This window comes from Etheostoma cragini, chromosome 6 (assembly GCF_013103735.1).
Source record: "Etheostoma cragini isolate CJK2018 chromosome 6, CSU_Ecrag_1.0, whole genome shotgun sequence".
NCBI lineage: Eukaryota > Metazoa > Chordata > Actinopteri > Perciformes > Percidae > Etheostoma > Etheostoma cragini.
The window spans coordinates 13,989,752-14,013,951 of NC_048412.1; the positions used below are offsets into that span (position 1 = coordinate 13,989,752).

The 24,200-nt window shown below is 42.4% G+C and overlaps 3 protein-coding genes across 6 annotated transcripts; 1 reads left to right on the forward strand and 2 right to left on the reverse strand.

Moving 5' to 3' along the window:
* Positions 1-219: 219 nt before the first annotated feature.
* si:dkey-34d22.1 (discoidin, CUB and LCCL domain-containing protein 1) lies at positions 220-12,784 on the forward strand. 4 transcript variants are annotated; one of them, XM_034875391.1, is made up of 15 exons: positions 220-466; positions 3,207-3,428; positions 3,994-4,131; positions 5,193-5,244; positions 5,324-5,396; positions 5,505-5,638; positions 6,433-6,470; positions 6,767-6,958; positions 7,652-7,764; positions 8,687-8,861; positions 9,039-9,134; positions 9,315-9,426; positions 9,765-9,802; positions 9,890-10,000; positions 11,919-12,784. In XM_034875391.1, exons 1-15 carry the CDS (start codon positions 364-366, stop codon positions 12,359-12,361), a joined length of 2,040 nt encoding a protein of 679 aa, XP_034731282.1. In that variant the 5' UTR covers positions 220-363; the 3' UTR covers positions 12,362-12,784. The 4 variants fall into 4 exon arrangements, with proteins under 4 accessions (XP_034731282.1, XP_034731285.1, XP_034731284.1 ...); XM_034875394.1 differs by having other exon boundaries at positions 221-466; positions 9,333-9,426; positions 11,919-12,361; XM_034875393.1 differs by having other exon boundaries at positions 222-466; positions 9,893-10,000.
* An 894-nt stretch (positions 12,785-13,678) lies between these two features.
* Positions 13,679-16,052, reverse strand: si:ch211-79k12.2 (uncharacterized protein LOC568844 homolog). The gene is made up of 3 exons (XM_034875405.1): positions 16,024-16,052; positions 15,580-15,829; positions 13,679-15,501 (listed from the first exon to the last, which is right to left on the reverse strand). Exons 1-3 carry the CDS (start codon positions 16,048-16,050, stop codon positions 13,973-13,975), a joined length of 1,806 nt encoding a protein of 601 aa, XP_034731296.1. The 5' UTR covers positions 16,051-16,052; the 3' UTR covers positions 13,679-13,972.
* Positions 16,053-16,748: 696 nt separating this feature from the next.
* On the reverse strand, positions 16,749-23,701 carry wu:fe05a04 (myoneurin). Its single transcript, XM_034875386.1, has 4 exons — positions 23,359-23,701; positions 22,685-23,223; positions 19,972-20,933; positions 16,749-18,436 (listed from the first exon to the last, which is right to left on the reverse strand). The coding sequence occupies exons 2-4, from the start codon at positions 23,211-23,213 to the stop codon at positions 17,579-17,581; spliced, it is 2,349 nt and encodes a 782-aa protein (XP_034731277.1). The 5' UTR covers positions 23,214-23,223; positions 23,359-23,701; the 3' UTR covers positions 16,749-17,578.
* Positions 23,702-24,200: the final 499 nt, after the last annotated feature.

Sequence of the window (24,200 nt, forward strand, 5' to 3'; positions counted from 1 at the left end):
CTTTTTCAACAGAAAAACATGACATCTCAAAGGGTTGTTTTTACAAGAGACGGTATAGAGAATCTTAGTTTACCCACAATGACTTTTGAAAGCAACATGCCGCATTTTCATTTAACGGTATTTATGAAATATTAGTATTTCTGCCAACAGCTGGTCTCAGAACAGCCTGACCTTATTTGGGAATGGAATGCTTGGGATTGTTTGATTGACACTCACGGAAAACCAATGAGAGGTCGAGTTTTCGTCTCGTGGCCAATAGTAAACATCCAGTACCTTGTCTTAGCTTTACTTTAACTTTTTACTGAGGCCAGAAACTCGAGCCATCGGGGCTTGCACCTTACTTTTTCTGGAGCTCTGGAAATCATGCTCGGAAAGTGTGAAAACATCCGGAATGCTGTAAAGTCTCTTATTAACGTTTTCTGGATCACTTTAAGCGTCTGTTCCGTAGGTGTTCACGGTCAGGAGGGTAAGAGAAACCTCTTTTGTTAACAGCTTTTGACAAGATAAAGAATTGTGACGCGAGACTATTTCAAACATCAATTGTTAGCTGTCGTTACTAATGATAACGTTGTTACTGTTACTACTTCTGGTTATGAATAGCTAATCACAAATTAATTGCTAGTTTATTGGAACTTAATGTTAATGTTAACGTTAACGTTATAGTGGCATAGTTTAAAAGCCACAACCTATGCATCCTATCTAAGCTAGGCATTGCCATACAAACGTGCTACTGTCATTTACTCAAATATACATCAGCTGCTATTACGCTAACTGTCACCATTACATAGGCTTGTATTGTGTAATGCACAAGTCCTAACGGTTTTACTATGTTCTGCTGTCAATTCTACTGTTACGGTACGATACCAAGAAACTTACATTAGTCCCTATACAAACAATGTGCTTAGGTTAGTGGCAAAATTCTGCATTTAAAATTGAAGTAGGCTCAAAGGTCGGCCATGTGAGGTCATGGTAGCATTCTTTACATACTCTTCCCTAGTGCATGTTTACCTACTGATCCCAGCAGCTTACCTTTCCCACAGGTTTTTTTTCTTTCTTTTTTTTTCAGCAGCAGACACGTCCATATGCACTATAAATCACAGTGATCATGCATGCACAGAAACAAATAGAAAAGCAGTTACCTGCCCCGTAGACCAAAACATTCAGCCATACCACAAATCTTACTGTTGATATTTGTCTGTCTCTGTAGCTTTGGGTTTCCTCACATCGGAAGCTGATTAAGTCCAGGGTCAATTAGTTATTCTCAATCACCTTTTGCTTTCTCAAGTATTTGCAAAGAGCTGTGGTGGGGCCAGAGAATGGGGGAAACCTTTTAGCCATGGCAGTGTAACGTTGTGATTGACACACAAGACAGGTTAAGGCAATATAGTGACAGGTAGCTTAGGTGAACATCCTGTCTGCTAGTGTGGACCTGTAAAGACCTGTCAACAAAGCCTCAAGTGGAAAAACAACATGTTGCTTTTGATTGAGTTTCTGCTATCCTGCCACCCAGGTTGACTTCTGCAATTCACCTCCAACATTTTCTAAACTGGTCAGACCAGGCCAAACACATATCCTCTCTGTATGAAACTAGAAACAGACTGTAGGTGAAAAGGTTCAGTGAGCGGGGAGAGATTACCCGCCACCCAGAACTTCCCCCAGCATTGCAACCTCTGTGGCCTCCCACCGGAAGGTGACAGATCCGTGCTCTGTTGCCCACGGTTACAGTATGTCACTGTGGCATTTCCAGGGAATCCTTTGGGGACTTGAGGAGGGGCAATAACATCCAAAGGTTTATGGTATCAGAAGCTGAAGAGCTGTTGGGAAATAGGGGAACGGTTGGTGTGATGCAGGATGTGTGTGACACAGGATGAATGGAAGGTTATCCTCCTGTTTCCCCTCAACAAATCTCCAGGAGCCTTATAAGGAAGACAAGGACAGGGATGATGCGTAGGCTTACATGGACCCTGGTGCCTTTTTCAAGTTTTGACCATTCTTGGAACACATCATTACTTGACATTTTTGGGTTAGGTTTTGAGCCTGCCTGCCGCCCCCACACCACTTATCTCTGTATGACCACTGTAGGAATTGAGTAATTTCTTTTCTGTGACCCACGGGGATGTAAGAGGATCTAAATATTTGCCGTTCCTGTTCAAATGTTAGTCACGGCAACCGCAGGTCAGAGGATGTAATGAATCAACATTCAAGAAAAACAGTGTTCATAAGGAAAGTAATGCATAAATAAATAAAAAGTACAGACGTTTTCAATTTTCTGGCCTTTTCTCTTAAAGTCAATTCTATTTTATTTATATAGCGCCAAATCCTAACATAATTTGTCTCATGACAGACAGTTGTGTTATGATCAGAAGAGTATAAACATGCCCTGGTCTGCTCTGCATGTTCAGAACAGACTTATTACTCATCGGTTCCAAAAGGGTGCATGAACAAAGCGCTTAATATTCTGTGTCTTTAGTCTGAGAATAAATGGCAAAGCTGTCTGCGGTTATGTGATTTTAGCTTTTTTTAAGCTTGGGGCACTTAGCTTATAGCTCTTTGCTTGGTACAGACGCTTTGGAAGTGAAACTTCTATTTATAAAATGCTTTGATGACCAACTGTGTGAGAAATAAATATTTCTTGTTGATCAGGAATAAGTTGATTAACAGAGGATTAACAGGCTAAACTTTTTGGTAATCGGTTAATTGTTGTTAAGTTATGCTAATAAGAATGAGATAAAATGGTAATAATTCACTACTTTCAGCTTGAGAAATGTGAATATTTGCTGGTTTCTTTAGTCTTCTTTAACATTCAACTGAACTACTTTGGGTTTTGAATTGTTGGTCGGACAAAACAAGCAGCGTCAATATATGATTAAAAAATTGTGCTATAAGGACATTTTAAATAACCAAATGATTGATTGAGAAAATAAGATTAATCCGTAATAAATAAATAGAAACAAGCAGCACTCGTACACTATAACAAGTAAGTTACATTAACGATTTAACTTAAAAAACTAATAACCTTTATTCTTTTGCTACTTAAAAACTTAAAATGAAATTAAACTGAAACGTTTAACATAAAACATAAAAAAATGTAAAAACACTATCCGTTAGCAAGTGGTTGGCATCTAATTTTGGAATGAAACTGTCCCTAAACATGTTCTAATGTTGGATTTTCCCATCCCAGCCTCCTTATTGTACTCTTATTTCAGGTAATGGCTGTGGACATACACTGCTGGGCACTGAGTCTGGCACATTGGCCTCTCCGAACTATCCAGGCACCTACCCCAGTAACACCTGGTGTAAGTGGAGGCTTCGAGTGCCAGAGGGCCGAACGCTGCGACTGCTCTTTGGGGATTTTGACATTGAGAGCAGCCCAGGCTGCAGGAATGGTTCTCTTGTGATCACAGACAAGAACGGGATACCCAGTCTGGGTAAGCTTGTTCACTGCTGATGGATGGTTTTTTATGTTCCATGTCATTACTGACGTTCTCTCAGCCATGATTGTGGAATACACACAGGGCATGCCATTCCTTTGGCACATTGACAAAAGAGGCGAACCCAGTTTCGTAACAGACACAAGTACGTTCTCCGACCAGGTGTATCAAGTCGTGTCTTGAGGGCATACAAATTAGACAAGACACCAAAATGAAGGATGAGAGATTTGGGAGATAGAAATAGTTTTGTTAGGCTGCCATTTGGGTTTATTATTGGAATCCTCAGAACCTGGCTCCCGATTTTCATGGCATTTTCTCTGCTGGGGAGGTGTTTTTACATGCAGTGTACATGGCTTTGCTGTTTACTATACAGTTGGCGTTATGGGAACCAAACTAGTGGACTGACTTCAATCATCTTTATTTGTTGACGAAGGGACTGACACTCTGTCACTATTCGAGCATGTGATATGCTGTTTGGGTGGGCGTCTGTATACATTATGGTATTGGGAACAACATAGTATTTGTGTTAATGTGCTTTTACAAATGGTCTGCGGGTCCACAGGTCCAGTGTGCGGGAAGCTTGATGCATCACTGAACAATGTGACATTTAAAAGCAATGAAGTGACAATAAGCTTTAGGTCAGGCCCACACCGCTCTGGGCGAGGGTTTCTACTGTCCTATGCCACAGACCAGTATCCAGGTAAGACCTTTGTAAGTTGTTGATTATTCAGTATACGAAAGTTGTTTATTACCTCTAACGTCTATGGTAACACTGTTGTGCCGTTATTACTGCCGTAGTTATGCATGTAGAGCACAAAGCTCAGCTTTACAAATGCCTGATATATAATTTGCTCATTTACAAGTTAACACGGGTTTTAACACCAATGTCTGTGTGAATTTTTGTACTTGTGCATTGTGTGTTAAAGTGTGTGTGTGTGTGTGTGTGTGTGTGTGTGTGTGTGTGTGCGCGCTGTGAGTCACTTCTTATTGGCATTCAACTACCATCGCTATCTTTGCTCTGGCGTCTTTGCTCAGACTCCTTCTCTTAGGCTCAGTGGAGTGAGGTCCTCAGGCTTCAGTCTGTCGCTTTTAGTGGCTGGATTTCTTTTTCCCTCCCCCTCCTCTTCATCAGCGTGTTAACTAATGCAAGCCCACTACCATTGTGTGTTTGTTGCAACCGAGAGGTTGTTGATCTTGGGGTTATAAAGTCCAAGTATTTTAACTCTCTCTACCAATGTAACAGCAGATTGTAACATGTACAACAAAATGTTTGAACGTTTCGGTATTGTATCGATTCAAATAGAAAGGAGACAAGTTCTTCCTGTGTATCATTTAAATAACCATGTGGACTCTATATTTAGAGATAATTTCCTTTTGTCTGGATGAAGTAATACATACTGTACAGTATGTATCATAGTTTCCTGTTTTTTACTGGAGTTGTTTATGAAATCCGTCAGTGTCTGGAGCTAAGCCCGCGTTCAGACATACAAGCCACTGTCTGTTAATTGTGATCACACGAGGCCCATCCACCGTACTTGTGAACTTTGACAGTAACAAAGGGCTTACTCACATCAACAGGGGTGAGCGCTCATCCCCTAATATAGCACAGAATCTGTTTGTGTGTGGTTGATAATTATGTAAGCCTGAGTTACTGGGTCCCACACCATACTATTTTAGTCCACCAATACATATTTAGGAAGGTTTGAACTAGTCCTCAAGAGTGTTGATTTAATTACATCTCTGTCTGTTTTGCTGTTGCAGGTCTCATTTCTTGTTTACAACGAGGATCTCACTCTAGCTTGCAGCTTTTGAGGTAAGTGGTTGACCTCCACATTTCCCATTATAGATTCTGTTTCAGTTGAAGAGTGAGTGTTTCTCATGCTGTTTCTCAGTGTGTACTGCCCTGCTGGATGTAAGGATATCACAGGGGACGTTTGGGGAAACTCTGAACATGGTTACAGAGATGTAAGTAATCCACATGTCATTTCAAGCTGTCTTATTTTAAAATTAAAAGCACAAGTGATTCATTGCCTTCATGTTTGAAAGGGCTCCATGTGTCCCCCTCTGCTACAGACCTCAGTCCTGTGCAAGTCTGCGGTCCATGCAGGAGCTGCATCTGATAGTCTGGGAGGCCGTGTCACTGTGAACCGTGGGAGAAGTCTTACACTCTATGAATCCACCTTTGCCAATGGAATCCTTTCAAAAATGTGTGTCTGGAGTTATAAAATTCATAATAAGCGATCACACTGGCCCAATCCCAAAGTGAGCCCTGAGGACTAAGGACTGAAGGCTTACAGACTTAATTGATCCCAGGTGCTAAATGAGCGAGTGTGTGAGGTCACATGGGCTCAGATAGGTATAAATGGGATTAGGACAGCACTGCACGAGATCACATGTTACTTTGGCGACGTTAAATAACAAAGATGTTGCTGACACTTGCCGGTTTGGGTATTTTCATTTTGAGTTTGTTGCTTTCCACACAACCTAGGCACAGGAGACGGCTGCTTGATTCCAAATTTTTCCAAACACTTGTTTTACAAGATGGACAACAGGTCTGTCCATTGGCGTGTGTTTTACAAGATGGACAACAGGTCTGTCCATTGGCGTGTGTTTTACAAGATGGACAACAGGTCTGTCCATTGGCGTGTGTTTTACAAGATGGACAACAGGTCCGTTCCATTGGCGTGTGTTGTGCTGTTGTTTACCTTTGTAATTTCCGGATTTCCCTATGGTCTCCGCTGTAAATGTCACAACGCTTTGAACTGTGGGTAAATCCCTTTGGTGAAGTCTGCATTGATGACTCAGACCCACGCCTTTGCAAATTCAACATTGGGACAACCCTAAGCCCTTCTGAATTTGGCGAGAACGCGCACAAAAGTCTGTGAGTCCGGACTTTGGGATTGGGCCCCTATGTCATAAAGTTCAAAATGAGATTATATTTGATGTGTGTATATATATAAATGTAGGTACACCGCACTTTTTAACTCTCCTATTTTGACAGGGGATCATTATCAGAAAAGAAGCTGCTCTTCAGTCAAGGTATGAGCACTACAGGACATTTATTACTAAGTGTTGTGATCAGAGTACACCCATTGTTTTTGCCTGTTTCAACCCTTTTACTAAAAGTAAGACCTTATTTACATACTTGCTGTCCGTTGCTCGCGACATTTCTTTGACCCCCTTCCGGACATCCTTAAACTTCTATTCCCTTCACTATGTTATAACACATTTTTTTAAATGGCAAAAAAAGTAAAGTACCGGTATACATGTTTTGTAGGAAAGTGTCTAAGTGTCTAATGTTGCAGTATATAAAACACTCTGCATTCCCCAAACAGAATGCAACAACATCCTGAGTGTTTCTGGTTTAAATGCTTCATCTTTCCGGGATGAAAACAGTCAGGAGTACACAATGTTCTGGTCCTCCAGAAATATGGATTCTAGCCATCAGTTCCTACCCTGGGCAGCAGACGCTAATGATCCAAACCCGTGGGTGGAGCTGGGGCTAAGTGATCGAAGCACTATCACAGGTAAACATTTTCAAATCAGAATTTGTGTATAAAATATGCTTATTTAAAAACATTTTAATATACTATAATAAAGCTGTTTGAAGGATAACTCTAATGATACCATTGTCAACAAATATGCAAAAATAAAATAGCCAAACAACCAGTGAATTTATGCCACTGAATAGTATTTTTGTGTGCATCCAAAGTCTGATCTACAGTAGGTTATTCCTCGGTGCCATTGACCTCCAAAATGTTTTCAAGAAACATGTCAACAAGTCCCACTCACGCACTAGTTGACCTGTTCCCTAATTAAGATGAACGTGGCCGCAGTAATTCATTTTTAGTCAGTCGTACCTACGCCGTCCTGCCAGAAATACTCACCAAAGTATATTAATTCACCACTGAAAATAGTCTGCAACAAATGTACTATTTTACTGCAGTTCATTTAAAGAAAAAAAATATTAAACCTTTTCAAAAAAAATGAAACTGAAAAAAAGGAAGATTTAGATCTTCAGTTGAAACCAATGAGCTTGGGCCACAGACCGGGTAGGGAAGTCAAAAAGTCAAAAAAGTCCCAACACATTTGGTCTTTTTGTGGGTATTATTGACAATTGTCATCAGACTTTGTGTAAAATTGTTTTTTTTTGTATCTTATCGTCCACAGTGTGTTACATATGGTGAACTAAAGAAAAATGTTGCACTCTGTTTTTTCAGGAATAATAACAACAGTATCAAACGAGTACTACATAGAATCCTACAGTCTTTTTTTCAGCAAGGACAGAAAAGCTTGGAAGCTTTACAAAGGTGCTCTCAGCAAAGAGAAAAAGGTACGCATTGCACCATGCTCACTGATGTTCACTGGCTGGTACTCATTGAGGCTAAACTCATGTGGCAACTGAGTGTAAACTAATCTAAGTGCAATTAATCAAATTTGTAATTGTGATTACGATTTTGGCTCCTTAAGATCACAGAAACAAGAGTAATCGAGAAACACGATAATTTTACATGTTGCATTTTACAAGTAAACAGGAAAAGTATTAAAGTGCTCATATTTTGCTTTTTGGCTTTTCCCCTTTCCTTTAATGTGTTATATGTCCTTTTTGTGCACATTATAAGTTTACAAAGTGAAAAAGCCCAAAGTGTACCCAAAGGGACTTACCATCTTCCAGAGAAAACACTGTTCACAAACTGCTCCAAACAGCTCTATTGTAGTCCAGCCTTTACTTCCGTGATGAACGTGCATCACTTTGTAACACGTTATAATGCTCGCCTAACTACTAGGGTGGTATGCCGTCATACTCTGCTTCTGACTGGCTAGTAGTCCTTACCCAGCTACTGCGCACGTGCGACTCCCAACAAAGATGAAACAGAAGTGTGATAGAAGTCTGTAGCTAAAACAGAGAGCTCAACACACAGGGTGAAAAGAGGAGCTGCAGCAGTACAACAAAAATATGTTGTTGTTTTTTTAAATGAAACCGTGTAAACCTATTCTGATATAACCTCAAAATACAATTATGAACCTGAACGTTAGCATAGTATGAGCACTTTAAAGGAAATTTCAAAGTTCAAAGTGTTTTCACTTCACTGTTTAACTGTTTGAATTGAATAATTGCAACATCTTACCGAGAGTCAGTGAGATTGTGTTAAATATTTGTGATTTCACCTTGTATAGACATAGTCTATTGTATAGACGTAGTCTGTACAAGGTGTCCTGGTGTCCCTCTGTAACTTGGTTGTCATGGTTCCCAGGTGTTTCAGGCCTATACTGATGGCCACCTCAGGGTTCTCAACAGCTTATTCCCTCCAGTGGTGGCTCGGTTCGTCCGGCTACAGCCACTCAACTGGCATGGCCGAGCTTTAGCTCAGGTGCAAATCCTGGGCTGTCCTGTTGCCAAGGTAACACCAAGGTCCCGCTCAGCTGCTGGTGGGTGATCTCACTACTACTACTCCTCCTACTACTACTACTACTACTACTACTACTACTACTACTACTACTACCACTTATCAAGAATCAACGTATCTCTGTTTACATGATCTGTCTAGCAGTGTGTTCATGTCTGTACTCCTGATATTATGATGCCCTGTCCTACTGGTCCAACAGAATCTCCATCCATCAATGTTAACATGGACACACCACGGCCCAGCCCCACTCCACCTTCCCCCACAGAGGGCCCAGTGTTAGTGGAGACAAGACTGAGTATGTACTTGCATAGCTTTGTCATTTCATGTGTGTACAATGGGAATTAATGCCAGTCAATTTTAGGAAGAATACATTTCAGACCAGTAAAAACATTGTAACATATTCACACTTAACGGTGTGTACATTGCAATAAACTGCATTCCTGCCTCGCCCTCATACAACGGTTTACTCACTCAGACACGTATGTTCCTGCAGGCTCCAGTCAGCCAGTAATGGTGGCAGTGGGAGTGGTGCTGGGGCTGATTATGTGCGGCAGTTGTTTGTTGGCTGGAGTCTGGTGGAAGAGAAGGTACTGTATTTTAATATTGTTGAGCTTTTAAGAATTTATTTATTTTCAAGTACAGTTTGCACGCTGATTTGAATGGACTTATAACACATGGAGTACTGTCGCTGTACATTAAAAGCTTTTGTTTTATTCTTGCCTAAGTACTTTTGGTGACTGGAAGAGAAACTGAGGTTGATGATTGTTTTTATTATTGGTTCATTTTTATTTTTGAAATTAATCGTCATTTTTAAAGTAGTTGTGCCTAAAAAATGACTGAACCAACTAATTAGTTATTTAGATTTTTTTTGTCAACTGACTAATTGACTAATCCAGTGTGTACATCATTCTCCTTCTCCATATAGGAAAAAAGATTCACAAATGAAGTACTCCTTAACCACAAGTAAGTCAAGTGCTCTTTAAACATTGCCCACTATTTTTTGATCTTCTGTTAAAAAAGCCTCTGACTCAGTGATGTTTGTGATTCAAGCAGGTAGTCCGAGTTACCAGGCAAAGAGTCTCTCCTGCCCACAATCGGAGCTTATCTCTTACCCTCTGGAGAGAAATGTCCATGATGCTCTACCTAGCCCTCCTCTTAATGGTGAGAATTCATGGAAACATGTTTTCTTCAACAGAAAACACTGCTGTTCCTTGGTATTACCACTGTCGTTATCAGCGCCTGTCTTTTTGCTTGTCTTTTTTATTGCCTATTCAGAGTTTACTGGTGATCTGAAGTTGTAAGCTCTGCCTTCCCTCCTCCATCTTTCCTGCTCTAAGCAGTGGTCGGTTTGAGGGCTCACGCCAGGCCTGACAGGCAAACAGCTCTCTCCCCGGGCTGTCCATTCTTTCCCCGGGCTCAGCCCATTGCCCAGACACAGTATAAACATTCCTTTCTTTGGTCCACGGAGCCTCTCTGAAAGAGACCCTTTAATTGGAGCTGGATAAAGAGCGCTCAGCCCCACCACCACCACCAGTTCTTGTTTTCACTTGTCCCACCCCCTCCCCCAGCAAGGGGGCCCTTCCCTGGTCCAGTGATAAACAGGGCAGCAGGTCAAATCTAAGACAATCTTAGCCCTCACTAAAGCCTGTCTAATTAAAATAGCTGAGGCTCCTTGTGGGCTCTTGTGTAAGGTCTAGGCCTCCCACACCACAGCCTCTTCTGCTTGGGGAGAGTAGGGTCTGGTCGGATCCGAGGGCAGCGCTGTCAGCCCCCGTCCCTGTGGTTAAAGGAGACATTGTTGGTGCCCAAGCATCTAATGCAGAGACTCAACATTGGCATAATATGAGTCTGCTTTTAATTAGAACAGAAACATTTCTCATAAAGTGAAGTTGCAAATAAGCATTTGATCCTAAAAGAGTGTTTCCCACTAGTGAAAGGATGCTGCTATGCGATCCATTTAATAACATGTTGTATACCATAGTATAGAGGAGTATTAGTGGGGATGCACCAATATGTTTTAAAGGTAATAAAATGCCTGATGTTTCCTTTCCATATTGGCTGATCCCAACCCTATCTTATGCACTTGTAACAGGCTTAAAGATATAGAACTCAAAGGGGATATTCTTTTCTGGCATGCCTGTTTAAAATGTGCATTATAGGTTCATTCTTCACCTTAGACGGACCTGTACTTTGAACAATTTTCAAGCCCCAGGTTCACTTACATAACTATTCCGAGGCTTAAGAATAGCTTAATAAGTGAACCTTGAGTTTAGAATAGAAAGGTATTTTTAAAAGTACTTTAAATTAAGTAAATTCTTTTAAAGATTATACTGAAATCCTGTTTAATTTGAGAGTTACATGAGGGGAAACGCACTAAGAATTAGGTATTTTAGCAAGAGGGCCTTGTCTACAATAAATGTTGACAAGTTTAATACTTTTTTGTAAATAATAATTTATAATAATAATTTACCCTTTTTTAAATCATTTATACTGTTTCTTGGTCCCCAGTGGGGAAATTACAAGTTGTACTTGCATGATCAAAAACTTGATTGCAACCAAGAGTTAAAAATAGTGACCACTACTAGATACAGTAAATGATAACAAGGACCAAGCTGATTGCGTGATTGAGGCTAACATTTGCTTTCTTGGAGACAGTTACGTACATGGCTGCAGTTAGTAGCTTAGCCTAGCACAAAGACAGGAAACAAGGGGAAACAGCTAGCATGGCTGTATTCAACGGTAACAACATCTAAACCGACCAGCACCTCCGAAGCCCTCACATTAACTAAGTATTTCTTGTTTGTTCAATCCCAAGAACCGGAATTACAAAAGCCACCATTCACCACCCGGGTTATGTAACCAGACTATTTCATGCTTGGGACAAGTAACTTCCTGAAGTCTCCACTGGTTGTCTAGCAGCTGCTCAGAGCTGACAGCGCCTACAGAAATGACAGTACCACTGGCCATGCTGAAACTGATCAGGTGTTTGATTGGCATGGGTATCAGTGAAAGTGCCAATGTTTGTTGCATCTCAGATGAATAGAAATACAATCAAATAATGTTTTTTTTTCCCTTTCAGACTATGCAGAGCCTGCTGTTGCAACTATTGGACAGAAGGTCGGGTCAACATTCAGACCATCCTCAGTTGAGGGCTACACCACCCCCTTCACCTTCAACCATTATGACACTCCTGGCAACCTGCCAGAATATGCCGAGCCTCTTCCTCCAGAACCTGAGTACGCCACCCCTTTCAGTGAGCTGCCCTCGGAGTCCAACCTACCGACTTTGACAGGGATCAGTCACAGCAACACACACGGACCCCCTGTCCCAGCAGCCACCGGTGGTACCAGGACAACGTCCGGCCACACTCCTTATGACTGTCCCGCACACAGGATGCTTTCCAATGGCTACTGCACTCCCGCGCTGCATGTCAATGGCCCCCGGCCGGTCAGTGTGGTCTATGCTGAGCCCAAGTCATCTGACTCATTACTACAGAAGCACACATATGAGGAGCCTTTGTGAACACAGCAAGCTCAGACACAGGGAAAGAAAAATGGACTCCTGAGCTAAAATGTGTGTGTGACCAGAGGACCACTTGTGGGTGGGGGGTTTCAAGTGGACACGAAGCTGGACAGTGTTGTCCATACTAGAGTACTAATGCTGACAGAACTGAACTTCCAGTGAGTGACGCACCCAAAGTTGAGAAGTCACTTTGGATTACGGGGCATATACGAGGGCATATACAACTCATAATCCGAGAGCCATATGGACACAAATATCGCCTTCCAGAAAGTATGTAGTTGTACAGCGGAAGTATCCTGTGATGCACAGAGGGAATGCAGGTTCAGTCGTGTCTCAGATGAACTGTTTAATCACAAGCTGCACTTTCAGAAAACACATACAGCAATGTATGCTTCATTGTATTTAACAGATTAATGCAAAAAAGTGGATTGAATATGTTACTTATCCTCACAAAACATTGTATCCACAATGTATGTTGTATATTCAACATGTTTTGTTTAAAAAAACATTTATAAATGGTACACTGTAAGGGGTGGAGATTGTTGCTATAGCTATGTGTAACCACTAGGTGGCTCTCTTGAGCTTTAAACAGTGTTGGATTGTGTGATTATTTGTATGCTGGTTGTCACTCTTCAGATAATTGTCATCCATCCATAGTTAACGCATTTTTTTAAAAATGCTTGAAGTGTAATATTCCACAGAAAGGCACAACAGGCGAGGTTGCGCCGTGACTAGGATAGAGGACTTTCATCTACACTGACAAAAGTCCCGGTCATTGAACATACCGCGTGTCCTCGAACAGGACACAAAACCTTAAACATTAAAATGATTCCAGTACGTGGCCTTGTTATTTGTTATAGGCTTCAGCTACCGTACAACAACTGAAATCTACCTAACTCTGTATTCCATACTTTCACTTATACCTTGGGAAGTCCAATGGATTTTTGTATTGTTGTATGGAAAATACAAGTTAAAATTAAATCACTAAAGAACTTAACAAAAACAAACTAATATGACTGCTGTTTTTCATACTTAAAGGAAAAGAAGACAGAAATTGTATATTTATATAACGAGGGTCAGGTGAGAGTGGTGGTTCTCAACTGTGTCTAAAAATGTTACCAAAAGACCCTCAAATATGTAATTTCATTTCTAGAAATGCTTTCACAAGCTTTGTGGTGTCACATTTAGCGATGAATTCGCTCACTGCTGAATAAGGCACAATAAAAGGAATGTGTTAAAAAACTTTAGGAGTTGGCCCGGTGTGTGATTGCAGAAGCAAGAAACCTGTAGTAAGATCCCTCATTAATAGAACATTAATAGAAAAATGTCAATCAATCCTAAGTATAAACTTCTATCAAATCAAAAATAAAAAATAAACGGTTGTGAAAACTGCGATGATTAAGTTAATGATTATAACACACACTATCTCTTCTTACCAATTTGTCATTGTCATTTAAGTCTACATAATATAATGGCTCAAAAAGTTGAGTGCTATGTCAAATAGAAAAGACCAATACCTAACTACAGAATATATCACACACATTATTTCAACACTGGTTTTTAAACACAATTTACTCCGCTGTTTTGATGTTGTTAATGAACAACATGAATTCAAACTGCGTTGTTATCGCGAGCCCCCTTGTTGGTCCCCGACTCTTTGCCCTGCCCCCCCTCCTCCTCTCTTCCCTCATAGGAGTAGTGCATCAGAGTCTGATGTCTGTTCCGGGACGGAGCGTCCTTAAAACGCAGGCCACAGTCTTCGCATGCATACAGAAGCCCCTCTCTGTTGCTGCCTGGGCTTGCTCCCTCTGACTGAGATTTGAGATGAGCAGTGATCGACACAGAACCCTCTCTGGAATTTGGAGCTGTGTGCAAATCACTCTCTGTATTGTTGGGTGTGTTTAGCCCAACGCTGGCTGGAGGATAAGTCCTGGGACGCCCAGGTGAATAACCACGGCCTGCTGGTCCCCGATATACGTCCCCAGCTCCAGCTTCTCCATGATCAGGGGCGATCCCGTGGACTGTCCGGTAGTGGAAGCGGATCCCGGAGCGGTTGGAAAAGCCCTTCTCACAGAACCTGCAGATGAAGGGCCTCTCCCCTGTGTGGATGTGCATATGGATCTTAAGAGCTCCTGACTGGGTGAAACATTTGCCACACTGACTACAGCAGTAGGGCTTCTCTCCTGTGTGAGTCCTCTGATGGGCCCGGACCCCTGCCAGGTGGGGGAACCCCCTGCCGCAAAATCCACATGAATATGGCCTTTCACCTGTGTGAATCCGCCTGTGGATCTTCAGAGCCCCCGATTGGCTAAATCTCTTCCCGCAGTCAGAGCACGAGTAGGGCCGGGCACCACTGTGCACATTGAGGTGGATGCGGAGATTGCTGTGCGAGTTGAATGCCCTGCCGCACTCTGTGCAGAGGAAGCCGGATGGTTTGTGAGCGTGCTCAGAGCGCTGATGCTGCAGCAACTGGGACGGTCTGGAAAAAGAGGCCGAGCAGTGCATACAGGGATGGAGCGACAGCATGGTAGTAGATGCCCTACTGCTTTCCTCTTGTTGCTGAGGGGGTGTTTGTCCGTGCTGGTGGTGGCAGACCTGGGTACAGGTAGGAAAGGAGCGCTGGCAAGGCATGCAGGGAAAAGGTCCAGAGAGCTGTGGAGCGTGAGAGCGGGCAAGCTGAGGGCAGGACAAACAAGACGCTATGGGACAGCGGTGGTGATGAAAATGATGGGTGTGAGAAAACGGGGAGTCTGGGCCTTCCTGGTGGCTCAGTAGCTGGGTGCAGGCTTGTAGGCTGCGATGGCAACACAGGCAGGGAAACATGGAGAGGTGGGACAAAGAGCCAGAGGACGCTCTGGGAGTGGGAGTCTGGTCTGGTTTCTGAGTCCCTCTGTCTGTGTCCTCCCTCTGTGGTCGGCTGGACCCCCTGTTCTCCAGCTCAGATGTGGTGCTGCTTGGTTCAGTGGTGTCCGGTAAGCACACGCTGAGACCTAATGGAGCAGTACTGCTAAGGTCTCTGGGGTGGCATACTGCATCCAAACGTGGGGGCAAGGACAAAGGCTGTCTGGGTTTTAAAGTCTCGAAGGAATTTGAAGAAGTGGAGTAAGGGCAGCCAGGGCAGGTGCAGGCATTATGCACATCTAGACAGAGAATAAATAGGAATTACAATGAAATTAATGCAATAAAATGACTGAAACCTCCTTATTTTGAGCTCTTACCTTCTCTCCTGTCTCTAGCCTCTCCCTTCCTGTGTGAAGCCCCGGGCTGCACCCGTCGGCCTGCCTCTGCCTCAGTCTTGTCCCGGGCAGGTCGAGGTTCAAGTGAAGCCCCTTTGAACCGCAGAGCCTCACCACCACCAGCTACGCCCCATGCCCCGTTCAGCACATCTGGCTGATCCTTTAAGGCGTTTCCAGATGTGATAAGGTCACCAATGAACTGATGCATCTCCATCCAGGAGCACTGGGCACGCTGCAGGAAGTACAGGGCATAGTTGCAAGGTCTGAATACATTTGGTGTATGGATAACCAAAAGTCCAGGTTAGGATACTCAACAATTCGTTGACAATGAGTTACACGCTTCATTACTTTAGCTAAAAACACTTGTTCGTCTTGTAATAAAAAAAAATACTTTATTAGATTTAAACAACGGGGTCGCCTACTCACATTGTCGCCACACTTGTCTTTGTCCATGAAGTTCGACGGCTTAGCTTTAAACCAACGACTCTTGGGTTCAGAAACAATGATGGCAGCAACAAATGCACGTTCTTTATTACTGTATTATTATTGCTCTACTGTAGCCTACTTCCGTTAAAACCGTAAAAGCATTGCGTCACCGAACATTGTATTTCCGGGATCTTTAATCATGTGACCCGTTGAATTTTTATTTTCTACACTTTAAAAACATAATGTTGACTTGAAAAACATATGAGACGAGACATCAAAATAAACATAAAAACAAATACTAAAAAAGTAAAGTAGGCTACAATTATTTAAATAATGGAGGCCAGCCAATTGTTCTAAATCTAACAATACAAAATACATTTTAAGTATTACAGCCAGATAAGATAAACAAGTATAATGAAAGGGTTTCGATGATGGATATAGTAGAGCTGGATACGGCGCTGCGTTTTAACATCTAACTTTCATTGAGCCGAAAAAAACAACAACATTGTAACGTGTGACGTCACCACCGTGTAGAGTCTTTGGGTCAGCGGGGTAACACTACTGCGCACACTCAGTGGGCCGCACACTGAATAGGCTCCATTTTGGGATCCGGTATGGATGGTTTAAAGTTAGAGAACTAGCAGTTATGAAAACTGTATTTGGCAATTAATTACATTTAGTCTGCAAAGTAAGATAGTTTATTTTTAGATTTGAAAGACATATTGCTTCTCGACAGCATATTATGTCTCACAGAAATGGCTAAAATTGCAAAAGAAATGCATCAAATTTTTCAGTGCATGTATTCAGTAAAATACTTACCTGACTCTTTGGATGTATAGCTGTGATTGAGTTTTCCTTTTTAAGGAGAGACACACAAGGCAATCTTTTGTAATAAGAATATAAAAGTATGAACAAAATATCGGGCAATCGTTTATTTGCCTTTACAAAAACATCAAAAGATACCTGCAGACTGTAAAGATTCAGCAAATGTATATCCCGAGGTGACAGAATGTTATATTATTGATCAGTAGTATACTTAACTCATTTAAAATAGTACTAAAGGTCAAGTGTTTTTTCCATAAAAAATACACATATCTTCAAGTTTTCAGCTGAATGCTAAGAAAGCCAGTGTTTTATTCAACGTAATATACATTCAAAAAACCTAAGGATTCAAATTCCCTACACGATAATAAGTAGAGGAAGGTAGAAATCAGGAACACTGTTTAATGCTCTAGGAAATCCTGGAAATATTGCATAGGCTTCATGACTGTTACACTGCCCTTCTCCTGAGGTGGCCCGAGCCACAAGCTTCACCCAAAATCTAAATAAAAGACATGCTATAAGCAGGAAGAACTCGGAATGTTTTGTTTGAACTACAGAAGAAACTAAAATCCTACATATATTACTACTGAGTAACAGAAATGTATACATTGAATAGTATATCGTTCTGGCTTTAGAAACGCCTCCATGTTAGCGTGGCTACAGGTACAGCAGTAGGTGTAGGCGGTTTTATTCTCTTTCATTTATTTCGCCCTCACTAAAGAAATGTTTACGTTTATTTCTCTGCAGGGCGTGAAACATCAACCTCCATCTTAATTTCTTTCTCTGTCAGCTGGAGCGATCTGGATGACCACGGACGTGAATCAGGACCAGGAGACTGACGCTCTTTCTTAACGTCTACTATAAGTCCAGAGGATGTAGTGTAGGAACTGGACAGATTCATGGGATCCATTTTAAACTGCTTTGCTTCAGTATATGCATCGGCCTCTCCTGGATCGGTTTTAACCATCGCTTTACTATAGCTGGTTTTAAATTCTTGTCTTTCAGTGCCATTAGCCTCTGCTGAGAGTTCATCTTCTCCTGGCTCACTTTTAATAGGAAGAGCAGGAATGTTCCTCAGAGCAGACCTAGATGAGATACACTTCATAGACAAATCCAGAGGCGCCTCCCATTCTGGGTCCTTTTTGATCCCAGTTACCAAATTCAGGGGGCCATTTAGTGGTGCTCCGAGAGCGGTGTTCACTCCCAGGTGTTCATTTGAAACAGGAACAGGAATCTCTTGAAGCTGGCCCGGTACGGCTGGAACTAGTAGTGTCGGAGAGCTCGCAGACGGGAGTGTCAGGTCGTTGGTTTGAGTTGCACAGACAGGAAGAAACACGACAAGTTTAACACCAGGAGGCGGCTGTTTGTCCAGGGTTAACTTCCATAATCCATCTGATGTACCAGAGCCAGTCGACACAGGCCTTGTCACAAGTCCTGAACTACGAGAATCCTTCACAGGTGCAGGAGGGCTGTTTAGAACCACAGCAGGTTTAGCGGCTGGCTTCGTGGGATTCTGTGAGTCTGGTTTTGAATCGACCTTTTTTGCTTCCGATGAGGAGCTCCTGGAAGTCTGGCGTTTCTTAGGAGCACTCTAAAATGACAAACGCAACAAAAACATCCCCGTCACTCAGTGAATTATACAAAACACGAGTGTGACATGCCAGTACAAACACGCTGGAGAGACCTAAAACTTACTTGAGGTAGGTGTCAATCACAGTTAAACTTCCATGACAGGGACTGGCTTGTAGTCCCTTTGTAATCAGCGGCTGAAAACTATATTGCCAAATTCTTTTATATTAATGAACATCCGTTACTGTATTTCTCAGTAGGGCTATGTTTACAAACTGGTGTAGCGAGCAGCAGCTGTAGTGATGCTTTTTACACCACAGCTGAGGAAGGACTACAGCAGCGTTCAGCTTTTGAGACGAACAGGACATAAAAACTACAAGATTATCACCTCTTCTGGAGAGTACATCATTTTTCTTTAATCCTCAGTGTCCTCTTTGATTTAACGGGTTAAATGCTACTAGCAACTGTGTGGAGGATGGCTGGGGGTGTTTGCGATCACCGAAAGCTCGCGTCATGTGGAATCCCCGACAGTGTTTGAGGTCGTCCTTCGTCACAGTGTTGTTGTCATTACTTAGAATTCCTCACAGGGGCTTCAGAAACTACGTACTATAGCTTTAAGGAAGCTCCAACATCCAAAATGTAAGAGTTCTATTAACAGCAGTTGTGCCAGAAAATAAAAAGCCAGAAGACAAATGGTAAGCAAACACTGATTTAGCCAACACTGTAAATTTAGTCATTTTCTATATAAAAATGTTACCTTGCACGGCACCTGGATTCCCTCGCAATATCACAAGATCACATGATTCTCGGGAGCGCATCTCACACAAAACTCCATCTTGTCAGGCTCCCACCTAATGCGTTTGTGTCTGAACTACCAGCTCAGAGCACCAATCAGCGCCCAGCGAGGAGCAACCGGAAGCTACAGCCGTGATTCAGGTAAGTGTGACCGCCGTGATGGACAGATGGTTCATCCAATCACCTACCAGGTATTTTTGAAAGTGCCTGCCCATTACAAATAGCTTTAGGTTACCACTTCTTAAAAAGGTTGTGTAACAAACCACGTGGCGCTAATAAAAATAAAAAGGTTACTACAAATGTTGCTCTCCAGGAACCAACTCCCACATTCTGAGTGTTTAAGGTTCTGCTCTCACCTTCAACACTAGATGAAAATAGTTAATAATAGTTGGACAGCATGCACAGTTAAGGACCGTCAAACTCAAGCATTTTTTATGTCTCTGAAATAAAATGTTCTTATGAATTTGAATAATTCAAATTAGATTTTTGTCATGCTTAACTGAAACCAACGGCTGCATGGAAGGTTGGATATCAATTCAAAGTGTATACTACAGGTGTATTCCAGGACACAGTGGTGTTTTAACTTGTAGAAATATATTTTCATAACAAGATACATAACCTATTTTTTTGGGAAATCTGTGCCCGTGCATCTCTCCCTTTTCTCCTATATTCCTTGAAATCACAATCTGAAATTTGCATTTAATGGACAGCCAAAAATGGTATTCCTTGTAATCATCATAATGCCCCCCCCCCCACACTCACCGCAGGCTGAGGTGTTTGTCCACAGGTCTTAAGGTGGCTGTCATAGTTCTGCTGGTGGGGAAAACCCAGTCCGCAGCTCTGACAAAGGCAGGGCGACTGGCCGGCGTGCCCGCCCATGTGGGACATTAAGAGCAAGGCCGACCGGAAACCCTTTCCACATTCAGCACATTTCAGCACCCTCTGGTGAGCCCCGGCGTGTTTCTTCAGCTCTTCAGAAGTGTCAAATCTCTCTCCACACTCCAAACATCTGATCTCGTCCCCTTTAGGGTCCTGGTTGCCCCAGCAGCCGGTGTCCTTTTTGTGCTGCTGGAAGTCCTCCTGGCTGAGGAACTCTCTCAGACACGCCACGCAGTGAATGCGATCGGGTTCACACTTGTGTCGACGGTACAGCCTTGCCAGGCGGAAGTGGCAGCGGCAGCGTATACAGGTGTAAGGCAACAAACCCAGATGGGAGAAGCTGTGTTTCAGGAGCGCGTTCTTCTTAGTAAAGGTCTTGGTGCAGTCTGTGCATTTTAAAACGTGATGGCACGTCTTCCTCCGGTGGCGCGCAAGAGCTTTTGGAGAGGAGAAATTGCGGCCACACACCTTGCATACGACATCCAGCCTACACCTGTGTAGCTGCACGTGGTGTCGACACTCCTTCAGGCAAGTGAAAACACGTTTGCACAGGTCACACTCGTAAAACTCATTCTCAAAGTGATTAATTAAAAGGTGGTGTTTCAGCTCTTCCTTCGACGCAAAGACCATCAGACATACGCGACACAGGGGACGATCCACTTTAGTCTGGGCGTGCGTGCGCAGGTGGGCCCGATAGCTGTAGATCTGGCAGAAACGCTTTCCACATTCAGCACAGCAGTACGGCCGCGCTCCAGTGTGCAGATTCATGTGGTCCTGGAGCTTGAAGTCGGAGAGCAGCTGGAGATCACAGACACTGCAGCGGTAGTCGCCTGATTGACTTGACTCTGCGGAAAAGAAGGGAATCAAAAGTGTGCCAACGGGTACAAGTTAGATTGAAGATGTCAATTAGAAGTGATTAGACTCATATGAGTGTTTATTTGGTACCACTTTATATTGGTTGTATACGGTGGCCCTGAGAGCCCCCAACACCCAACATTAAGGAAACGCACACAAATAAACCACAACACTCAACAATAAGAAAACACATGCAAATAAACCACAACAGACGGGTTTCCAGAGGATACTTTTAAGTGATGCACGTGGGCCTCAACCATTGCCGTTTCAATTTGTGTTCTTCCATTTTAACAAAGCGGAAACATGCTATGGCGTGTTATGTAGACTAAAGAAGGGGATTTTAACCCTGAAAAGACGGTTAACCACAGGTTCTCGTTGATCTTATGATGTAATGGAATATTTAAACAAACAATCTGAAAATTGAAAGCCTCTTAATTGCAAAACCGGTCTGAGACTTTCAGCTTACAGCGGGGTCTCCGAGCATGACTGTCCGAGTGACGAGCTCGTGGCTATTGCATCTCTTTATGGAGCTTCTAAAGTCCATCAAATTTGAAGCAAATTGTCAATTCGACAACAATATTCGCAAGACGAAATCTAAACAGTTAATTTCTCCCCTACAATGTTCTAAGAACAGAAGTTAGTAATGAGCGAAATGGTGAAAATTGAAGAACAACACAAATTGAAACGCCAATGATTGAGGCACGTGTGCATCACTTAAAAGTGTCCCCTGGAAACCCTTCCGTTGTGTTTTGTTATTGTTGTGTGTTGTGGTCTATTTGTGTGTGTTTTCCTAATGTTGCGTGTTGTGGCCTCTCAGGGCCACCATAGTTTTATAAATGATAAGGCTGGCTACCAAAACCAACAATGTGTCAATCTGTAAATGTTCCTCCTGTCTGTTTTACTCAGCCCCAACTAAGGCCATTCCATCCTGCTGCATGATACATCTTTCAAAACAGGTCACGAAAATAGACTTCTATTTAATTTTTTTCAAAAAAAGCTTAACATTTACTTAAACAGCTAGGCACTGTCATTTTGTATAAACGGTTGCTTAAAGATCAATGCATTTGTTGGGGGCTATTCAATTGATTGATTAATGATTAATGATTAACGCGCATTTGGTGCTCTAGTTCGTATTTCCGACAGCCGGACGGTGTGTGTCACAGTAAACTACAATTCCCAGATCCATTGTAATGAAGGAACATGTCACCCATTGCAACAGTTTGGTTTCTAGTGTTTTTAGTAGTTTCTAGGCAAAGAGAGCCATTGGACTCAAAGACAATACTTTACTAGGATCGATTCAGTTTTGGGTTTTGATCTTTTCATGAGAAAAATAAAGCCCATTAGACAATAAATTGTGGCAATTAAGCTAAAAAACGTTGCTGTTTTAGACATACTGTAAAAAAAAATACACTACTATGTGCGTACTGAATGCTTAGTGATTGCTGTAGAGAATAAAAAAAGTTCAGAGACAGCTTTTTCTCCACAGCCATCACCATTCTAAACTTCCAATTACAGAAATGGAACTTCATCATGCTGAATGATTATCTTGCCTGTTTTCCAGTACTGTGATCTTTTTTAAAGTGTGAGAGCACGGCGTGAGCAAGTGTATGAATGTATACTACAATGCACTAGAAGCAACTGTCCCATTATGTGTATGTGAGGGTATAGTTTGTTGATGGGTAGCTGGGGTAGCACTTAAATTTGAAATAAATTATTCTCAGTCGAAATGAATAAGTCATACCATTTTTTAGTCCCTCCTGCTCATCATCGTCATCATCTTCCTCATCCACCTCTTCTTCCTCATATACCTCTGAAACCTCACTGTCATCGGAGTCATCCCAAACAACCTGCTGCATCTCTGTTGAACCCTCTTGTGCAGCATCTCCGTCATCGACATCTCTCTTTACATTGTCCTCCTGTTCGGTTATTGGCTGTGGAAGGTCTGGATCAGTCACCCTGGGCTCTGACATCTCAAGAGCCGCTGGGCCTTCGACAGCTTGTTCATCTTGTAGACTCCGTGGAGGATTCTGGAGAGTAGATGTCTCTGACAGTGGTGAGGTCCGTTTATCATCAACTGACTGCTGGCCTCTGACAAGTCGTCTGTGAACATGTGTGGTTGAAAGTGAAGTGGGAGAGGGCCTGGGTACAAATGAGCCTTCAGGTGATGTGGAGCGACAGGGCGTCTCTGTAACCGAGGTCTCGCGCGGTTGTAGGATGTCCGAATACCCCAGCTCTGTTAGCTGGATATCGATGGTGTATTCAATGGACATGACTGCTGACGAGTCCGAAAGGGCAACCAAGCACAGGCAGAATAGGCAGGTGTTAAATGAGCATTAACATACTTAGGTATGGATTAAAGTTTAAGACCCAAATTTATGTTTATTATATTAAAAACAGGTAATGTTTCGCCTTACCTGTCGAGCGACTACATCTGTAGTGGTTCCTCTAGGTCTGCGCTTTCTTCTTTTATTTTCTATCGAGCTTACCTAAAAAAAACTTTTCAATGGAAATAAATTTGCGACGCACCTTTCCACGCACCTAGCTCACCTGGTTGGTGGAACTGATGATGGAACAGCGTGGCTTCAGAACAGTAAGCTAGACAACAAGCTTTAGCTACCCTCTGGGTCTTGCTAGCTGTTCAGTCAAGGCAAATGAGAAGCGACATTTGAACGAAAAATAACCCCAAAAAGAGTAATTAGCCGATTTGCTAGCTACCACTTCACACACATAGCTCACACAAGGGGAGTTGAAAATGAGGAAAACAAATGAACAAGGAGAGGATATTCGCGTGGGCACGCCAGCACGCCTAGTGTTCTGGAGCGGTATTACCATGAGTATTACGGTAGTACACTGACTAGACTATAAGTATCTATATACAGTATATGGTAGCCTAGTACATGGCAACCAACAGCTAATCAGCGGCAACACAGGTGAAGGAAGAGGGCGACTTCCTCCCTAAGTAAGCACATCTACACAAGTACTGCATACATTATCTGGGCACTTCAGCTTTACGCTATTTTATACTTCTACTCCACAACAATTCACTTGCAATTGATATTTTTATCAAACATATTTTTTTATTTAACTGATTATTTTTCATACAATATCATGACATATGACACAATGTAGATGAAAACGATACAACTGAATATCTAAAAGCTCCCTAACCCTAGTAATGGCCGTTATAATAATATAGTCTGACAGGTTCCATCATGCCTGAACACTTCCCTCTTTCATTGTTTAAATACATTTGGTTC

Excerpts from the sequence above, each read along its gene's own strand:
- wu:fe05a04 (XM_034875386.1), bottom strand. The coding sequence starts at position 23,213 with ATGTCCATTGAATACACCATCGATATCCAGCTAACAGAGCTGGGGTAT. Across the intron at positions 20,934-22,684 it reads GCAGGAGGGACTAAAAAATG|AGTCAAGTCAATCAGGCGAC; the intron begins GTATGACTTATT and ends TCTTTTCCGCAG. Across the intron at positions 18,437-19,971 it reads GACAAACACCTCAGCCTGCG|AGTGCTCCTAAGAAACGCCA; the intron begins GTGAGTGTGGGG and ends TTGTCATTTTAG.
- si:ch211-79k12.2 (XM_034875405.1), bottom strand. The coding sequence starts at position 16,050 with ATGGACAAAGACAAGTGTGGCGACAAT. Across the intron at positions 15,830-16,023 it reads AAGACAAGTGTGGCGACAAT|CGTGCCCAGTGCTCCTGGAT; the intron begins GTGAGTAGGCGA and ends TACTTCCTGCAG. Across the intron at positions 15,502-15,579 it reads GGCTAGAGACAGGAGAGAAG|ATGTGCATAATGCCTGCACC; the intron begins GTAAGAGCTCAA and ends TTCTCTGTCTAG.
- si:dkey-34d22.1 (XM_034875391.1), top strand. The coding sequence starts at position 364 with ATGCTCGGAAAGTGTGAAAACATCCGGAATGCTGTAAAGTCTCTTATT. Across the intron at positions 4,132-5,192 it reads TGCCACAGACCAGTATCCAG|GTCTCATTTCTTGTTTACAA; the intron begins GTAAGACCTTTG and ends TTGCTGTTGCAG. Across the intron at positions 7,765-8,686 it reads CTCTCAGCAAAGAGAAAAAG|GTGTTTCAGGCCTATACTGA; the intron begins GTACGCATTGCA and ends CATGGTTCCCAG.